This window comes from Nematolebias whitei, chromosome 10 (assembly GCF_014905685.2).
Source record: "Nematolebias whitei isolate Nwh7 chromosome 10, NemWhi1, whole genome shotgun sequence".
Taxonomy (NCBI): domain Eukaryota; kingdom Metazoa; phylum Chordata; class Actinopteri; order Cyprinodontiformes; family Rivulidae; genus Nematolebias; species Nematolebias whitei.
Genome location: NC_056507.1, coordinates 17,262,412 through 17,281,191, shown reverse-complemented (window position 1 = coordinate 17,281,191; position 18,780 = coordinate 17,262,412). Strand labels below are relative to the sequence as shown.

Sequence of the window (18,780 nt, the reverse complement as noted above, 5' to 3'; positions counted from 1 at the left end):
TCTAATAAAGTGGAAAAAAAACATCAATAAGTCGCTTCATTGTAGAAGTCGAATCTATTACGTGTCACCACTAATGTGTCGTGTTTGTTATGCGTCACCGCTGACCACCTTAAAACAAGGGCCGGTGTTGTGCCAAAAGCTGATTGGCTGCCAAATAGAGGCCGTGGAAGCATGCATGGGAGGACTTTAACAAGAATTTAACAATATTAACACTTAAAAACAATTATTTGTTTGCTCAAAATTATAACAAAGTGAGTCTCAGTTGAACTTTCCTTAATAAATGCACTTTAATGGTCAAATCAGCTGCATTTCAAAAACCAATTTGCAGCTGCGGGAGCGTGCAGAGGGAGGACTCGCTGTGCATTTCTTCAAAATTTATAAAACAAGATAACCACCTAAAAACAATTATTTGTTTGCTCGACATTATAGTAAAAGTGTCTCAGTTGAACTTTTCCATATAAGCAGCTGCATTTCACCTGGGCGGCACGGCGAAATGCAGCTGATTTGATGTTTGCTCCAGGAGTTCCGGAGTGAGACAAAGGTGGCTTGGTATGGCAAGACAAGTAATGTCTCTTTAATATCCACTTTTACCTATTAATGAGACACTTGGCTTGCCATATTGCTCGTGGGCCCTCTAGCGGCTGAAAATGGAAGTGTTCAATAATTTTCCATGTCAGAATGAATGAAATCGTCCGATCTCAGCCAAAAATTGGTTTATAAATATAGGGGGAAAAACATAAATAAGTCACTGCATAAGTCACAGGGCACGCAAATTTATGCAAAAAGGTGCAACCTATACGGCAAAAAGTACAGTAATTTGTTTGAAAGTGTAGTAGACTTCTTGAAACTTTGAGAAAATGTTTGAAATGCCTCTTAAACACTTTATGCCTTTTTAATGTTACAGCAACAGCCGCTTAGCAAATTTATCACGAGCCATTACAAAACTCCTGAATAATTACACTGCTTCAATATGTTTAAGCATTTCGGTGAGGACAATAAACATTCTTTCTTATTCTTTGATTTCGATCCATAAAAAGTGTTGGAAGTGTACACGATTCTGCAGAAACTGAAAAAGCAGCGTCTCCTTGCGCTGAATAAAGGTCACCCCGCACATCTGCTTACTTGCATTTGCTTTCGTCTTTTCTCCACGCGCAGCCAGATTGGTGTGCATGAGTGCAGCAACTCCAAACAAGTACAGATGCATCAACAGAAAGCAGATTTTTAAGTGCATGACTCTAAAATAGAGAAGATGGTGGATAAACAGCTTCAAAGACGATCGTACTTTCAGTTGCATAGCTTTTAATTAGAACGAGTAGTTTAGGTAATGGATGAACTCCTATTGAGAGAGACTGAACATTCTTGACCGGCTGCATGTTTAGTTAACATCTTACCGTCTTTGGATCCAATTAGAATATGCTTTCAAGCTGCTTGTCATCTTGATTAAACAGTCACCATGGGGAGTCTGCACAAGAAACATTTTATGTGGGAGGGAAAAACAAGGACAGACATTAATACAAATTGTCAGTGAAGAACTAAGCGGATAAAATCATGCTGACTGCAGTAAATCTCATTGATGTTGACATCGCCTTGCCTATATGTCTGCATATTTGTCTATTTTCCTGTTTGATCTCATAATTCATTCATAAGTACATAAAACAGAGATATAGACCTACAGCAGATTATTTTAAGTTATTAAACCAAACACTTATGTTCTTATAACCATTAAACTTGTCAGCAGTTGGTCTTGATCTCTATGACTTTAAGTTTAATGTTCTAAGTCGAACATGGCTATGATACCATGTGATCTAAAATCAACAAGAAATGGTTTGTTATGATTTTTAAATCACAATCCAATTTCGTTAAAAAGTTATATTACCAGCTTTTTAGTGTAAAAGTGCAGAAATTACCAATGTTTCAGTTGTTTTAATGGAAACTATTAAAGGTCTATCCCAAAGTGAAGTCAGGTCTTCTGGACGGTTTCTTTTTGTTGAAACGTTTTGTATTTTATCCAGAAGACTTCATCAGTCTGAGGAGCCACAACAAACTCTGTCTTAAGCACTCACATAATGGGCCAACCAGTTTGATGGTGATAAGATGGTTTCTGGAGTCCGCTCTTTCCCCCGCTGACTCGTTTGAGGCAGTCATGACCAAAGTGGTTCAAGACATCAAAGTTCATGCTCAATAATCCAGGTAAAAAAAAATAAAAAATCCAACAATATTTCATGGTTTGGATGAAAGACGAAACGTTTCAACAAAAGGAAACCAACCAGAGGAACTGACTTAACTTAGTTGGATATTTTACCTGTTATTGAGCATGAACTTTGGTTTTAAAGGTCTAGTATTCCTTGAAGGAGTGCATTTTGGAGGAGTGCACTGTAATGCCACTTTGAATGGTGATATGTGCTGCTGGTTGTCCATGCTGCTGATCTCAAGCTGCTGATTATTTCATGCTGCTGTATTCATTCGTACCCATCTGCTCACACAGGCTCATGTTTGGGCGGCTGTTGTTACGTCATATTGTTTTGCATCGTCAATGTTTAGTGTATATCTTAGATCTTTTAGCGTACTGTTTGACATTTGTTCAGTGTATATCTTAGTTTATGTCTTAGATCCTTATACAGTTTCTTTTTGCACTTTATATTTTTTTCTGTTGTTGGGTGAAACTGGGACCCTGTGTACATAACTTAATTTCACCTCATGAACCTACTTGAACTTGATATCGCTCGCCACCTTTCATGCCAACATTTTTAAAACTAAGGTCCTATTATATTTAAAAATGTCAGACTTATCTCCCATATGCGATATTGCAATACCCCGCATGATCTTGCCTGATCTGTTAGAGCTCAAAGTGTGTATTCAGGATGACACTAAGTTACCACAACAACAAATTAAAATCGGTAAAACTAACTGAGGTACATCCATTTTTGTGTTAGCTCAGGTTGATTTGTTGTGGTGGCCATTTTGATTTAGGTTTATATGAAAAATTGATCAGTTGTAATTATATACTGTAGCTAATCGTAACTTTCTTAAGGTTGCATTAAAATTTCACTAATGGTGTAGGATATATTTTACAATGACTCCAACAATCACTTGCAAGATTTTAAGCAAGAAAGTTGCACAACGGTGAAAGTATATGGTGGGGATGATTCTCAATTTATTCCACAACATAATTTAAATTAATATCTGTAAAACTGGTTGCTGCCATTGTTGTGCTTACAAAAAAATGCTTTGTTGTGGCGAACATGTTGAACTGGGCTGACTCAAAACTGTAATCAGTTGTTGGTGTCACACACAGGTAAAACACACACAGGTAAAACACACACAGGTAAAAATATCTATTGCTCTGTCTTTGACAACAGGCAATAATAAACATGTATTACCCATACATCCGTATTATTTCTTAGCTGTCTCCCCCCTGAACAAATAAACAACATTAGTTTCATATTAGGTGTTAAAATGAGGGGAATGTACTATTTCAGGTTTGTGTGTCAGTTGTAGCACAATCCCAAGGCTCAGCCCAGAACCTCGTGTGTTTAGGTGATCATGCTTATCACTGATCACCCTCCTGGGTTTAGGCTTGTTGACTCATTCCAATTAATCTCCTCCGGCTTCACTCGTTAGTGAAGACGATTCCTCTCAGGTCTGCCTCTGGACTCCTTTTTCCTTGCAGGTGAGTGAAATTGAGCTCAAATTGAGCCATCATGGTAGCAGCAACTTCTGAGATGACACAAACAACAAAAAATTAAAATTTGACTCAATGAATTCCAGCGAGGTTTGCATATTTAGTAGCGCTGACCCTTTCTTTGTCGATCAATCAAGCTGCTTCATTTTGAATATTTCACATATAACTAATCAACAGATTTACTTGCTCACAGCCAAATGCTACCTTTGATTTATCTCGGATCATTACCACTGTAAAATATCGTGTCTCTTGTAGGTTGGCATGATGAACCGGGGTGAGCTCCAAACTCAGAGAGATATTTGTACAACAGCTGGCATTTAGATCTGCTGTTCTCCTGCATGTGGGTCTATAAATTTTACATTTAATCTCATTGTATCATCGCAAAGACAAACAAATAAATTAAACTGATAACACTGTGCTCCTGCTGTAAAATAAAAGCCAACACCACATTGTCAGATGTTCATGCTACGTTTTTCATTACGCACGTGTAAATGACCTGCACCACTCAGCGCACAAAACAATATGCTGCTTTTAGCTCGGCTAATATTCTGTTACAGCTGTGCCAGATGGAGAACGGAGCAAAATGTTGCAGCTTTCTAATAAAATCACAAGATTTATCAACAAGCTCTGCGTTTTGTGTAATAAGGAGAAAAAGTCTTTTTCTGTTTAAAAATGCATGATTGCTAAACTACTTTATTAGCTGAGTATATTGTAATTCTGCTGCTTTATAGCATGTAGAGTGCTGTACAAATCTCTTGGGTCATTTCTAATTTCTTTAAATTTGCGTCAAAACTGTATTCCACAGTAAGTAAAATATGTATTTGTCAGGTTTGTAAATTGTTGCTTTCATTAACATTTTATAAAATCTTCCAACATTTTACAGAATTGGGGGATGAAGAAGAAACTCTTACTGTTTGGAAGCAATTATAATGAAAATATTGGCTGTTGTGAACTTTTGCACAGAACTGTGGAGTACTGGTCTGTTGGTAAAACTAAAATAAACTGTGCAAGAATGAAGCAGATTAGGATGAAGCTCTATGCTGTATGTGATTATAATCTGATGACTTTTTGACTGGAAAGTGATAGAACAATGGAAACTAACATTTCCTTTTGAATTAAATGTTTAATCAAGGTTCCGTTTAGCAATATGTATAACCAGGGCTTAATTTGTAAATCGATTAATGCCAGAACGCAAATAGCAGGCTGGCCAACAAGGGGTGGGGTGGATGGGGGTGTTTGGGGGTCCTCCCCCAGAAAATTTTGAATAAAGTAGATGCAAATTCCTGCATTTTAACAAGTTGTTAAACATCTACGTTTAACAACATTTGTCAGCACTCTGCTTCTGTCAATCATCCTACACTCCCACCCACCTTACTTGATGGTTCCGAGCCCGACACTGTTCCTGCTCGTTGTTGTCCGACTCCACACGTGAAACCTCCAGGTACCTGCCTGCGGCTGCATGTGAGCTCCTGCCCACGTACGATGGCCTAGTTATCTCGGCACTCACCCTTACCACTCTTTTAGGGGAAGAGATTTTTTTTAAGGCTAGATGCAGAAATGCTACTTGAAGAGGCAGATCATATGCTCGTCAGTGACTGTTGTGTTTAAAATGAGTGTTTATGTAATTATTTTCAGTTTACATATCCATCATGTTTTATTCGTTCAAGACAGTCATATTTCTTCATAACTTTATTATTAGTAAATCTGAGAGATACCGGATCCAAGCAAACAGTTGCCGGAACGCACCCTGACAAAATGAGAGCATTCCCGGATCTTGTTCCAGCAGGATCCAGCTCACATTAAGCCCTGTATGTAGCCCAGATGGGCTGTAGTGTGTAACTGTTGGTTATTTTTTTTGTCATGAAGTTAATATGCATGTTAGTCTGGCTTCAGGCCCAAGCCTCCCTTGCAAAAAAGATCTGTGATCTCAATGGGATTTGCCTGGTTAAATAAAGGTTAATAAATAATATAAAGGTGCATTTGCTCAGCACCAGGAACAACCAGGATGAGAATTACACCGCCACTTAGCCTGAGCTGCTCCTGTAAACTGCAAACACTTTCTAACAAACCCAATTAAGAGAGCGGTAACAGTGATGGTACAACTGCTCCTCTTTCCAACAGCTAATACCATCTATCTAATCAAACATGGAGGCATAAATCTAATCTTGTAGCTTTAGGGCAGACCTGGAGGCGAGATGGCCGCACCCTTCTTCCCTTCAGGCCAGACTAGAGCAATTACCAGTGCTGCTTCACACATAGACCTGTGTCACCAGCACAATTAACAAGCTCTGGGGGTGCCTGGGCAACCAGCAGCATCTAGACGGTGCACACAGCATGAATGATGAGAGGAACAAGGACAAACAGGAAACAAAGGGGAGATAAAGGTGAAAATGAGAAGATTGTGTTGTGTTGCTAAGATCTAGTGAACGGTTAGTGTGGGCTGAATTCAAACTAAAATTATCTATCAACATTTTGTCAAATATGTGCACTTTTTCCTTGGACAAATTAATTTTTTTGTTGTTGGTTTTACTTTCCTCGTTTGGGATGACATTTTACTCAAGCCTGCAAATGCAACATTTTGCTCCCACTCTTTTGCATTCGACATTCGTCCTTGTTGTGAGGATGATTCATCACAGCTGTGACAGAGAGAGTATAATGTGTTACAGCTCCCACACGGAAAAGGCGCTAGGTGTTATCTAGGTGGAATGTTCATTTTATTCAGAGGCACGTTTCATTATCAGCTGAAGAAAAGCGAACATCTTGGTTTCTTACCGCTGCAGCCGCGCCATCTGGATCATCACCATCTCTATTACCTTGCAAGTGACCGCTTTTATTCCCTTATAAATTGTTCCCAAGCAAAAAAGAAAAACAAAATGTTTCTACAAACATGGCTAGGCTAAGAAAGTTTGTGGTTTTGCCTTCTGTGGAAAGAAATGCATGCATTTAATTTACTTGAATAAACTACACAAGTTAAGAATGATTCAATTCAATTCAATTTAAAAATACTTCATTAATCCCAAAGGGAAATTAAGTGTTGTCGTAGCTCATCATCTTGGTTTCATTCAAGAGTTGTTACAGATGCTGATAGCTGTGGGCAGGAAGGATCTGCTGTAGTGAAGCCAAAGAATCTGGCCACAGATACAGATCCATCCAACTGGATCCAGCTTGCTGTCTGATCCAGTGGGCTTCTCGGTCCTCCTGGGCAGCAGGACTGCCCGAATTAATCCATTAGTGATGGTCACTCCTCCCAGCAGTCTGCCGAGCTCCTTGTCACCACAGCTGAAGGTGCCAGGGGATGATCCCAGTCCTCCCGTTGTCACAAGCGGAGTTTCCCACCAGCTCCAGGATCTCGGCGGTCAGGTACTTGAGCACCGCTGCCAGGTTGACGGGAATTCATCCACGGTGCCTCCTTTTCAACTCATTTGGGATTTGGGACTGTAGTTGAGGTATTTGAGCTTTTGAGATGTTAATCAGCTGCTCCTGGTTGTAAAAAAAAAAAAAAAACACCTTGTTGCCATGGTTACGCATCATAACAAATGCCAAAAAGTAAAAAGGTTTCTGTAAAATTCCTTCCAGCTGCACAGCACCTGATACCAGAGGAAATAATCATGCAAAAAAGCGATTTATATCCAGAAAAAAGAGGAATTAAAGTTTTCAAAAGCAATAAATCAGAATGAATTTAACAGAGCTGCTCCAACATGCAGCCACCCCGAGCAGCAGAACACAGATTGTGAATTGTGAATGGATTGTGGTTCACAAAATAATTGTCTTAATTTTAGCAATCGGCAGGATTTCAAGGTAGTTTCTGTTTGTTAGAAATTCCACCTAATTTTCTTGAAATGTCTCTCCTCTATTTAAAACCAGGCTATGGACCCTCTGATCTGCTGGTCTTTTGATCCCAGTATCCCCTTAGTCTCACGCCTTCATTTCATCCTCCATAATTCCTCGACTTATTTAAGTAGGATGCTGGAAAAAGACGGCACAAAAAGCTTGAGTGGCCTTAAGGTATCTTCGCTGAATCTGGTATCAAAGAGCGATGGAGGCTGTCTGGGGCAGAGATGGATTCCTCAGCCTGTCTCATCTCCACCCAGTCATTGTTCATGAGCCCGGCTTGCCAGAATGCTGTCTGTACCTGCCACTCCTGACAGATGTCTGCTGCCAGTCAGTCTGAGATGGTCCACAATATCCTTCCCCTTCTCGCTGGCTGGATCTCATATGAGTCGTAAAAAAATTGATGGCTGGGAAAAGATTAATTTATTTTCTGTCCCTACTGCACAGATGTGCTTCAGCCTTTTGTTGGACACATAAAATGAAAGCAAAAAAAGACATTATATGCACTTTTTGTGGGGTTTTATGCATTAGAACATTAAAAAAAAAAACATCAGATAGCAAAATCAGATAATTACACCCTCAAAAAAGTAAAAGACACATTACATCAAATTATTATTTTACACCATGCAAAAAGCTATACTCATATTCAGCAGCTTTTGAAAATCCAATCCAATCCCAGCTGGTATAATTTTAAACAGTAAACTTTGTTTTCTGCATTTTATTTTCAGACAAACTTCAACGGGAAGAGTCTCGGCCCATTCTTCTTTAAAATATTCCTTCAGCTCTTTGGGGTGTGAAAGGATTTCTTCATCAACAGCATTTCAGTCCAAGTTAAGGTCTGGACTTTGACATGGTCATTGGATCACCTTTGTCATTTATTTCAACTGTTAAGATGTAAATTTACTGCTGTGCTTGAGATCTTTGTCCTTGCAGGTGTCAGGAGACATGGCCTCACATTTAGCAGCTGGATTTCTTAAGAACACAAAAGGAGTTTATGGTTGACTTGACACGACTGCGAAATGCTCACACACCGAGGCGGCTAGAAACTGTCACCCCTCCATCGCTGTCGGTGCTTATTAGCAGTTTCTGTATTTTAACGTTCATAAAATAAAAGTGTAGTGTAGAAATTGTGTATTGTTTTTGCCTGAGATCCCCAACTTAACCGATCTTGTGAGTTCTCTGTTAAAATGTTCCCATTAATTTTTGGAACCCACTCTACCTGATAATTTTTTTTAACCACTAGATGTTAAAAAAAATAAAAAGAAGAAGTTCAGTAATGCATCCATGATGTTCAGCCCTGACATTCAGTCATGGATGCAAAGCTACAAGTGATGAACTTTTGGGATCACTGCCACAGCCAACTGAGCTTATAAAACCCAAAAATGAATATTACTCTGTCAATTTGACAGATATTGAACTAAAATTTGGTGAAGTAGCAGCTGAGCATTGCCTCCAACATATATTTTTAGTGGAATATTTTACACAAGATCTTTGCTTAAAACTTTGGCATTATATGCCAGAGTCAACCCTTTTTGTTAGCAAGATTATACAATATATTTTCAAAATCACATACAATTGTCATAATAGCTATAACTTTATCATTTATCTTCTTAAGATGATTCTAGTGTAAAACTTTGTGATTAATGGCCGTGGGAGATACACATTACTTCAAGGATTACTAGACCTTTAATTGTATGTGAGTTTATCTGTTTACCAAGTTATAAAATCATTTAATTGTGGCTAACCACCTCCAAAAAATTATATCCAAAATTCACAAGTTCATACTCGCATTTTTAAACTAGGGTTTAAAATGTTACAGTTTGCAGATGATTGCAGCTTTTTCTTATTTAAAATAAGTGATGTGAGTATTGTAGTGTGTCAGCCAGTGGTTGAACCTGACAAACAGTGGAAAACGTACAAATGTGGAAGAAATGTGAAGGAGTTAAAAGGTCAAAGGGAAATATAAGAGTGCATTTTCTGTGAACCAAGCAAAACAACTTTTCAATGTACAGTACTGTGATTTGAGAGGGTGAATAAACCTTTTTTTTTTTTTTAACAGTCCAATGGACATTTTCAAAATCACCCACAATCCCTAACATGGCACACCCACATGCAAGTAAAAGAAAACGGTGGTCTTTTATTAGAGAAGTCACCAATTCCTCTACCACCAATTGCTCTTTTATACTCATAAATAGAATTATTAAAGCATGTCATAGTGGACTGGGGTGGTGGTGGATTTGCTCCTCAGAACTGTGAAACCACAGACTGCAACTGTCCTTTTAAAAAGGATGATAGAACAGACGCTATTAAAGGCAGCAATCAAAAGCTGCATCACCACTAGCAAGCATGTCACGTAGCTAATTCAATCTCACAAGCCATGAAGCAATTAATTCACGTCAATACAAATGCACAAATAGGGTTTTTTTTTCTCTCCCAATCAGAAAAGTCGAGGTCTTACGGCTGTGCGTCTGTTTATTTGCAGATCTTTGTGCCTCTTTGTGAACATGCTCAGCGATGTGGACCTGGAAGAGCAGGTGTAATTGGGTGTGGAAAAAAAGGGAACCTTGTGGTCTCGTTTCCTAAACGAGATCAGACAATCTTCTTCTCTCCATTTCCTCCACTGACACCAGCCACATTGACTCCTTTCAGATTTCTTATTATTGCTCCGGGGCATAAGAAATGAACATAAGGAGATGACGACTGTTCTTATTTTGATAACACAACAGGCTGTAACTTGCTATGCCCTCCCTAGCTTACCCACACCAGAGACTCAGACGCATTATAGAAGGAGGCCTGTCGCAATAAACAATAAATCAATTCATCGCATGATAAATGAAAATTATCGTCCTCATTTTCATTTATCGGCTTTATCATTTCTTTGTCTCTTTCTTTCTACTGAAAACACTGGATGACAAAAGGCTCAACTCCAGTGCTCTTCACAGACTCCTTCCTTTCTCTAAAATCCATTTTAACCGTTCAAAATCGCATTTTTGTATCGTTAAAAGCAGCTAAGCTGAGAAGCTAAGCTACGAGCTAACAGGCCGACCCCGAGGAAAAAACCTCCGTCTTGTCGAAGCTCAAAAATTCACAGTTGAAACCCGTGCCTTTGTGTAAAATGTTGTTTTACTCTGCAAAAAGAAGCTGAGAACTTGTTTACTGATTTTTTATTAAAAGCTTTGTGTGAAAAATGCTATGCTAAAGAGCTCAAACTGCACCTAGCATCTGCCATTTTGAGAACCAAAGAAAGACAGCCCATGTCATGTCAAAGAGCCTCCCTCCCATTTTTTCTAAAAAGAGACACGCTGTTCGCTCCCTCACTATCCATCCTTTGGTTCAAACAGTCTTATACTGCCATCCGATGGTCGAAAAAAGTTACTACACACAAACTAAATTTTTTTTCTTAAATTTGACAATATAACAATATAATCGTTTATCGCAATAATTTCTGAGATAAATAATCGCACAGCAAAATTTGTTATCATGACAGGTCTATATAGAAGATTTCAAAGGACTGGGACTTAGGTTTTGATTCAGCCAATGCTAGAGCAGAGGTTAAACTTATTACAGAATGTAAAATTATAGTTACCTCATATGTAGCAAGGACTGGAGGATAGATAAATGTCCTTAAATCAATATGTCAAAACCAGTATCTCAATTATGGGCTAGAAGGGCATTTTTTGGCTACAAGAAGTGTCTCAGGTAGAGAGCAGGTGTGATGCTAATGCACTCCAGATGGTGGTCTCCCTGTGAAGAAACGAGACAGAAAATGAACGACGGAGAAACAAAAGCTCTCAGATTTGAAGTGATAAGACTTGATCAAGGTTGGTTTTGGCTTGTTTAGACACAAAACTGGTCCTTCATTTAAATATCTTTGGATAGGCAGATAACTTACAGTACTTTACTGCTTTGCCTCCCCCTGTTCCCAAACCTCCTATTCCCAGTCCTATCAGAATGAGCTCCTGCTTTGAATTTTAATGAGGGAAAAAATCCTTAAAAGTCTCCCCCATCTTGAATTCGTTTTAAAACAAGTTTGTCATTTTTTTTCAGTCTGCACCATCTTTAAAAAAAAAATCTTGCTTCCAGGAGAGGTTTTATTGTAATACTGACTTAGAAGACTGGTTGAGTGATGGTTTCCAGTATTTTTCCACAAAAAAAAAACCAACATAAAACAATGACAACTCCTTAAAATAGAAACATGAATGTCATACAGTCTGAGCGAAAAAACTGTTTATTTATAGATTTAAAAGCCCAAAAAGACAAATGAAACTAGAAGGCAACATCAGACATTGAGACTACAGTCGGAAGTCACAGTAGAACATAAGCTCGTTTTTTCTTCAATAGACTTGACACACCAGCAATTCCCTTGAGTAAATATACATCTTCAGAGTATCTTTGTGCAATGCTACAACAGTAAAATCGTGTCATTGTTAAACTTGTCCTACATATCATTAGTGACACACTCTCACTTCTGAATTTAAGGCAACAAAATAAATCACAATAGAAGCAAACTGCTGATATGTAAAAAAAAAAAAAAGACAATACATCATGAGTGAAAGCTGTGTCTGAGCAGGTCAAGGTAAAAACTGCATCCACTTCTCTGGACTGTAATCCGTCACATGCTGTAGAATGGATGGAAGTAATGATCCTTTACATTACAATACCTAGAGAGTTGAGAAATACAGAAGGGCTGTTTTTCATAGTCACATTGCAGTTCGATTTCTATCTAACAAAGATTCAGCAACGTTTACCAATCAATAGGCATCAAAATGTCCCGATTCTTAACAGATTCAAAAAGTGCACAAAAAAATTGGAACAATTTTAAGGTTGGAAGAGACAAAGGTAAAGACTTAAGGATTAATATCCCTTTAAACAATTAAAATAACCCCCACAGAACATTGTGTTTATTATAATCTTTAAGGACGTAAGGCATTTTGGCATCTAAGAAATGTTCCCTGTTCATGTCTGAGAGCATTCGGAGTGTCCAAATGGCAGAACCAAAATGATATTCCAAATAAATGAAGAGAGTAAAGCACCGTGTCACACACGTTCCTCTTCCTGACATCTGTTGGGCTTAACAGATGCTACGCTCAGCTGCCTACCCAAGCTCCTCTCTGAGTCAGCCAGGCTCACCAGTAAGCCAAGACTCTGACTGGCTGTGAAAATCGAGCCTGATGGTAATTGATTGCACATAACTTGAGTGCTTCAATTAAAGAAAGTTCATAGCTAGTGTGGAATTTAAAAAGTTTGAAAGTGAAAGAGACGTGGCCATCCATATATGTCACGGCAGCCTTCATCAAGGTCAGTTCACTGCCATAGGGAGAAGGGAGGGAAGGAGGAAAATGACTGACAGAAAAGGGGCCGGCCAGATGGCAGACTGAGGCTGATCGTGAAGGACAAGTTGATGTACAAGGAGTCTGGTCCGCTCATATCAGGGGGCGTGGTCCATGGATGGTCCAGAATCATTGTCCTCAAAGTCTCGTGGGTCCATGGGGTTCGCCCTTGGTTCTGGCAGCCTGGAATAATAATAAGAATTAAAAAAAAGTTTCAAATCACATAGGTAAATCTCGTCTCTTACCCATTTTCACAACCTCCTGTACAGGGCCTCACAAACACAAACTCCACCCACATGCACACACATGATGGAAATATAATCTGCAAAATGTAATCAGCTTCAATCAAGCTATGCCTTAAGTAAAAATCATCCATTCTGTTGGTTTTGTATTAGCAGCTGTAGTGTGACGGAGACAAAGTGATAGCTGAATTGCAGGGACCTGTACTAATCTGAGCTCGGCTGATAGATTCAATTTCACTGGAGACAGTCCACACTAATCATTTACTCTAATTGAACAAAGTACTGCAAGGGTGGCAGAACTCTGCTGCTCCCTCAGTGGCAACTTCTCTGGAGCTCCTCCAACTCCATGCATTCATATGTTTTCCACTAAATCTTTAAGAACAAGTCAACAGGATAATTTAAACACTGGTTCTCTGTGTGAGGATGCTGCTTAGATCCATCAAGTCCCATTCACTTTAATGGAACACATCAGAAAAAAAGCAGGAAAAAATCCAGCAAACTGACATGGCAGCTTCCATCCTACATTTTTTTTTGTTGATATCAGAAGTTGATATTACAGAAGATTGTGTTTCTGCATTAGAATGAAAAATATGTTTCTAAAAGGTACAGATGCCATCAAAGCAAGAACTAAGATCATTAACTTTGTCATTGGCTAAGGAGTCCTACAACCATTACAGATGCTATAAACAATGGTTGCAGACAGCTACAGAGCAAGAATTCATTTAAACTTGAAGCAATCTCTCACACGCATGCTACAAAAGCAAATACAGTAGTCCCTCATTACTTCACGGTTCGCTTTTCGTGGACTCACTCTATCGCGGTTTTTAAAAATAAGGTTGGACATGACACACAATGGCTGATTGATAGATGAGTCGCATGAGCGGCATAGGCTTTTTATTTAAAATAATTTTAAATGATTTAGCAATTAGCGCCCGTGTGCAGCCCAAAGCTGTGGGAGAAGCGTCCTCCTGCAGCTGATCTCCCTGCAGAGCAGATAAGTGGGCGTGGCCAAGAATGCAGCCGAGCTGAAATCATGAAAATCTGTGCTCTTTTAGAGCGTTTAGAGTTTAGAAACATTGTTTAGAATATTGCAAGAATGTGGGAAGGGTTTAAAACACCTTCTAAAAATTCTGACCTGCAGATTCCGATTTTGGCCGATACTGATTTTATTTTATAAACAACACTGTCAGGTGTTATAAGGTCACAATGCACCTTCAATTTTCCAATATTATTTTGTTGAAAAACACACCCTTGAACAATATCCTAGAAACAATACAAACATGTTTTAACTGACCACGAGGTAGTGCTCTGAAATATAAAGGAAGTTTAGACAATTCTTGTTAAAACAATGAGGGACTACTGTAAATGAAATATCTCTAAACGAGCACAATTTTGCTCAAGCTGTTAAATGCACCTGATATGAGGTTGCAGAAATCGTGTTGACAAAAGATCTAGTAATCATCTATTTGTTTGTTAAGAGTTACAAGCATAAAAGCAAAAGATTTATTTAAAATAAACTGAAAATAAATGAGAAAATAGGCTAAGTTCTTTGAAAGTGCATTCATGTGTTTTTTCACATCCATTTATGGCCTCAAATTAAACAACAGAATAATAACCACTAAACCAAAAAGAATACTCTAACTCATTAATGACAGCAACATTTTGATTTTAAAAATATGTGTATGTTTCTTTGCTACTCAATTTCCCAGCAGGACCACTCATTTACCATAAAGAAAAAAGTTTATTTAATAATTAGATTAATTAAACTTGATATATTTCCTTGCCATTCTTTTTAGCAATAGAAACATTTTAGTTTATTCCCATCAGAGCTCCTATCTTTTCTATCACAGTTCTCCAGGTTAAATCACAGTGAAGGACCAAAACGTGCTTAACTAAAACCAGTAAGAAATACTAAATAAACACATTCATCCATGCATGAATTAAAAAAAAGCTGTGGCCCAAGAGCTGCACACACAAATAACTGGACCACCTTGATTATTATTCATGTAAGAAAGAGCACTTTGAATAAATGCAGAAAACTTAAACCCACTGGCTCATCAGCAGACAGCCCTCATTTCACTCCCCCACAATCAGTTCGCCTCAGACTTACAGAGAATGAAAGACACATTAAAGAAGATGAAAATCTAGTTTTAATTTTCCACCACTGAGCATTTGCTCTGCTGCCTTTAACACCCTGAAGGAGAAATGCATTTTATTTAAGAAAGCAGCCACAGTAGACATGTTCAAGTGTTAGCAAAGCAGCAACACAGCAGCTGTGGCTGAGTGGTTAGAGCAGTTGTCCTCTAATGGGAGAGTTGGAGGTTTGCTTCCTTCACTATCCAGTCACATGAGGACGTGTCCCTGAGCAAGTGTCCCCAGGTACTCAAAGGAAAGAAAGACCTCACTGCCATGACGATAGTGATTGGCTTCGGAGGAAGTGCCAGTAAGATTGGCACTGGCATCATAAGGAATGACGAAGTGTTTCGCAACCCGAGACAAATCTACATTACACCTTCTGGTCAAGGGTTCATGCCAAGCGATATAGCCAGACACCACCATGCAGTTGTACTGACTGTCCAGAAGGAGACGCTGGAGCAAGTGGTGCTGAAGCCTGCAGACATCGACTGTGTGGCGTACACGAAAGGTCCTGGCATGGGGGCTCCCTTGGTAACTGTAGCTATAGTGGCTCGCATGGTGGCACAGCTCTGGGGGAAGCCGCTCCCTGGAGTCAACCATTGTATCAGACACATTGAGATTGGCCAACTCATTACCAAGGCCAACAAGCCCACTGTGCTGTATGTTAGTGGGGGGCAACACACAGGTTACTGCCTACTCAGAGCGACGGTACAGAATATTTGGGAGACTATGGACATAGCAGTTGGCAACTGTTTGGACAGGTTTGCTCGGTTTTCTTTTCTTACCATATTCATATTCCACCCCAAAAGTCATAAACTAGTAAAAGTGGTATTGTGGATGTTAAGACACTTTGTGCTGTCATTATGCCATTATTTAATATAATATTTTAACAATATTTGTGCATTTAAACTGGTAATATAGGGTCACTCACAGTCACAAGTGTATGCCATTGTCATTTTGTGAAGAACCACCACTCTAACACATCCACAACTGACAGCACAAAGCAGACAGGTTACACACAGAAATCAGCATCAAGCTGATCCTCATGATTACGACACGGCTTCATCGTATCTGAGGTGATATTCAGGAAAAAAAAAAAAAACACTCACAATTTTATCTGTGCAAGGCAACTTCATTTTGGATCTCCAGACAACCAAAACCCCCTGCTTTTAAACACACACACACACACACACACACACACAAATGTAATTACACATATATTCATATGGCACAGAGTGAGGCTCTATAGAGGCAAATGAACTATTTATATTCAAAAAGTCTTTGCTAAGCCTTAGGACACAGGGATGTAATAACTTATTTATCGCTCACACAGGAAAAATCTATTACTAGAGAGAAAATGGCAGCAAATACCATGGGTGGTGAAAAAAAAAAAGACGAGATTTAACATACAACAAAGTATCAGTCGGTGCTTGATAAATTCCTTTCAACTTAAGGCCTTTGCCTTGTTCTTTATTGTATTTCTTGCCTGTTCAGTCTCTCTGTCCTAAGTAAAAGGCCATTTTCTACTGTGTGTCCTGACGACTGGGTTCTTTCCCTCCATGACTTATTCATAGACTTTAATGCAGTCAATGTTTTATTGATCAGGAACCATCATTGCCTCCGCCTCTCATGTGACCAAGGCCTGTGGATAAGAGCTGAGCTGATAGCTGAGAGGCTGAAACCATTCGGGGTTTCACTGAAACGTACCGGCTCATCGCAGGGGTGAAGGGTGGACAACATCCAGCAAGCGTGGAAATTCGGAAGACCGTGAGAGAAAATGAGAAAGAGATCAGTGCTAAGATAGGACTGATCGAGTAGAACGGAGCTAATCTTACTAATGTCTCCTCTGTCAGTAAAACAAAAGTGTCTCCAATGGCCCTAAAGGAAACCCATCGCTCATGGCAGAAAACCTCTGGCTCCTCATGAAGAAAACAGAGGGTGAGAGTGAACATGACTCTGTTTAAGCTTCGACTCTTGTTCCTCTCATTCTCTGTCCACTTTGGCCTTAACCCAATGAAAGTTGCCCGGAAAAAGACATTCTTATCTTGATTAAGTTTGAATTCCCTGCAGCCAGCCTCCAAAGTCACCATTCGGAAACATTCCCATCATGCCAAAGCAGCCTTGCCAGCTTGATCTAGCCTCATTGCCATATGAATAATCATAATGCAGTAGCTTGGATATGTTAAATGAGCCCCAAGGATGAGTGTGTGTGTGTGTGTGTGTACATAGAAAAGGGAGGAGATGAGGAGCAAATTGAAGGTTGCCTATAGGGGAGTGAGGCTCTTCTTGATTAAATGAAGAAGTTAAATGAGAATAAAGCCATGTACATAGGCCTCGTGGCAATCATCCAGAGGGAAAAATAACTGTCCTAATTTGCATTTCCAAACAGCAGTGATGCCATCTAAGTATACTCCATCACATAGAATGGGTGAGCCTATTCCTCAAGCCCTGAGGCCTTATGAAGTTTGGTCTAATGAGAGAAAACCCTTAATGGTTATTGATAGAGCCCAAGAGGACAGACTTTTACCCCTGCATGCTTTTCAGCAAAGCAATGAACTCAGGTACTTTAAAATGAAGTAAAACTATTTGCTCCTGCTGAGCACTTTAATTCAACAAACAGATTTCTGATAAGAAAAGACAATGCTATGGAAACACAGCAAAAAATAGTAATGATGACAACTTAATCTAAAGAACAAGTATAGTTTATAAGCTGTTATTTTATCATCTTTACTCTAATGGTAGATATATGGGGGAGTGGTTACGCAGAAGGTAAGGTGAGCCTGTGATAGGAAGGTCGCCGGTTCATCCCCGGGACCGACGACATAAAAATGTGGGTGGGGAAGGTGAAACACCCACACCTGCCTCCACCCTCATTTGTCCCACTTTGGGCCCTTGAGCAAGGCCCTTAATCCCCACCATCCGGTCTCCCAGGCCATCTAGATGGCAGCTTTCTGCTCCACAGAGGGCTGTGGTAGCTCGGTGGTCTGTGGTTGCGTCAGGAAGGGCGTCCGGCGTAAAAACAATTGGCAAGTCTTTGAGCGAGCTAGTTTGCTGTGGTGACCCCTGAAGAAGAAGCAGCCGAAAAAGAAAGAGGAGGAGGAAGAAGAAGAAGAAAAACAAGCAAACAAACAAAAAAAAAACCTCTTGGTAGATCTCACTGTCCATTGTCCTATTTTATTTTACCTTTTCCTTTTTCTCATTCAGTCTATTGTTCTCTTCTTTAACAGAGTTACAATAATTTCTTTAAATCAATAGCCTTGTCCATGTTTGTGTAATCTAGATATAGTCTGTGCCAAGAGTTTTCATCAAGATAAACTTGTGATCTCCCAAATACTGAACTCTCATTATCATAAAAGTTATAATTCGAATTTTAGTTGTTTCCTAGAAAAATATAATACGATGAAAAAAAAACACAAAAAAAAACAACAAGTGCAAAGGAGTGACACTTGGAGATGGAAAAACCTGCAAAAGAGGAAAAAAAAATCTATTTACTGGTGCTCGAGAAGGATAAACATCAGAGGACAAAAGGTGGGCAGCCAAAGTGATATCAAGAGGGTGA

At 39.3% G+C, this 18,780-nt stretch overlaps 1 protein-coding gene across 1 annotated transcript in view; it reads right to left on the bottom strand.

Moving 5' to 3' along the window:
- Nucleotides 1-12,526: 12,526 nt before the first annotated feature.
- trim44 (tripartite motif containing 44) overlaps nucleotides 12,527-18,780 on the bottom strand; it is a 57,199-nt gene continuing 50,945 nt past the window's right edge. The window contains exon 5 of the mRNA XM_037683175.1: nucleotides 12,527-13,026. Coding sequence (XP_037539103.1) covers nucleotides 12,942-13,026 — 85 coding nt within the window. The 3' untranslated portion in view covers nucleotides 12,527-12,941. The remainder of the gene's footprint in view (nucleotides 13,027-18,780) is intronic.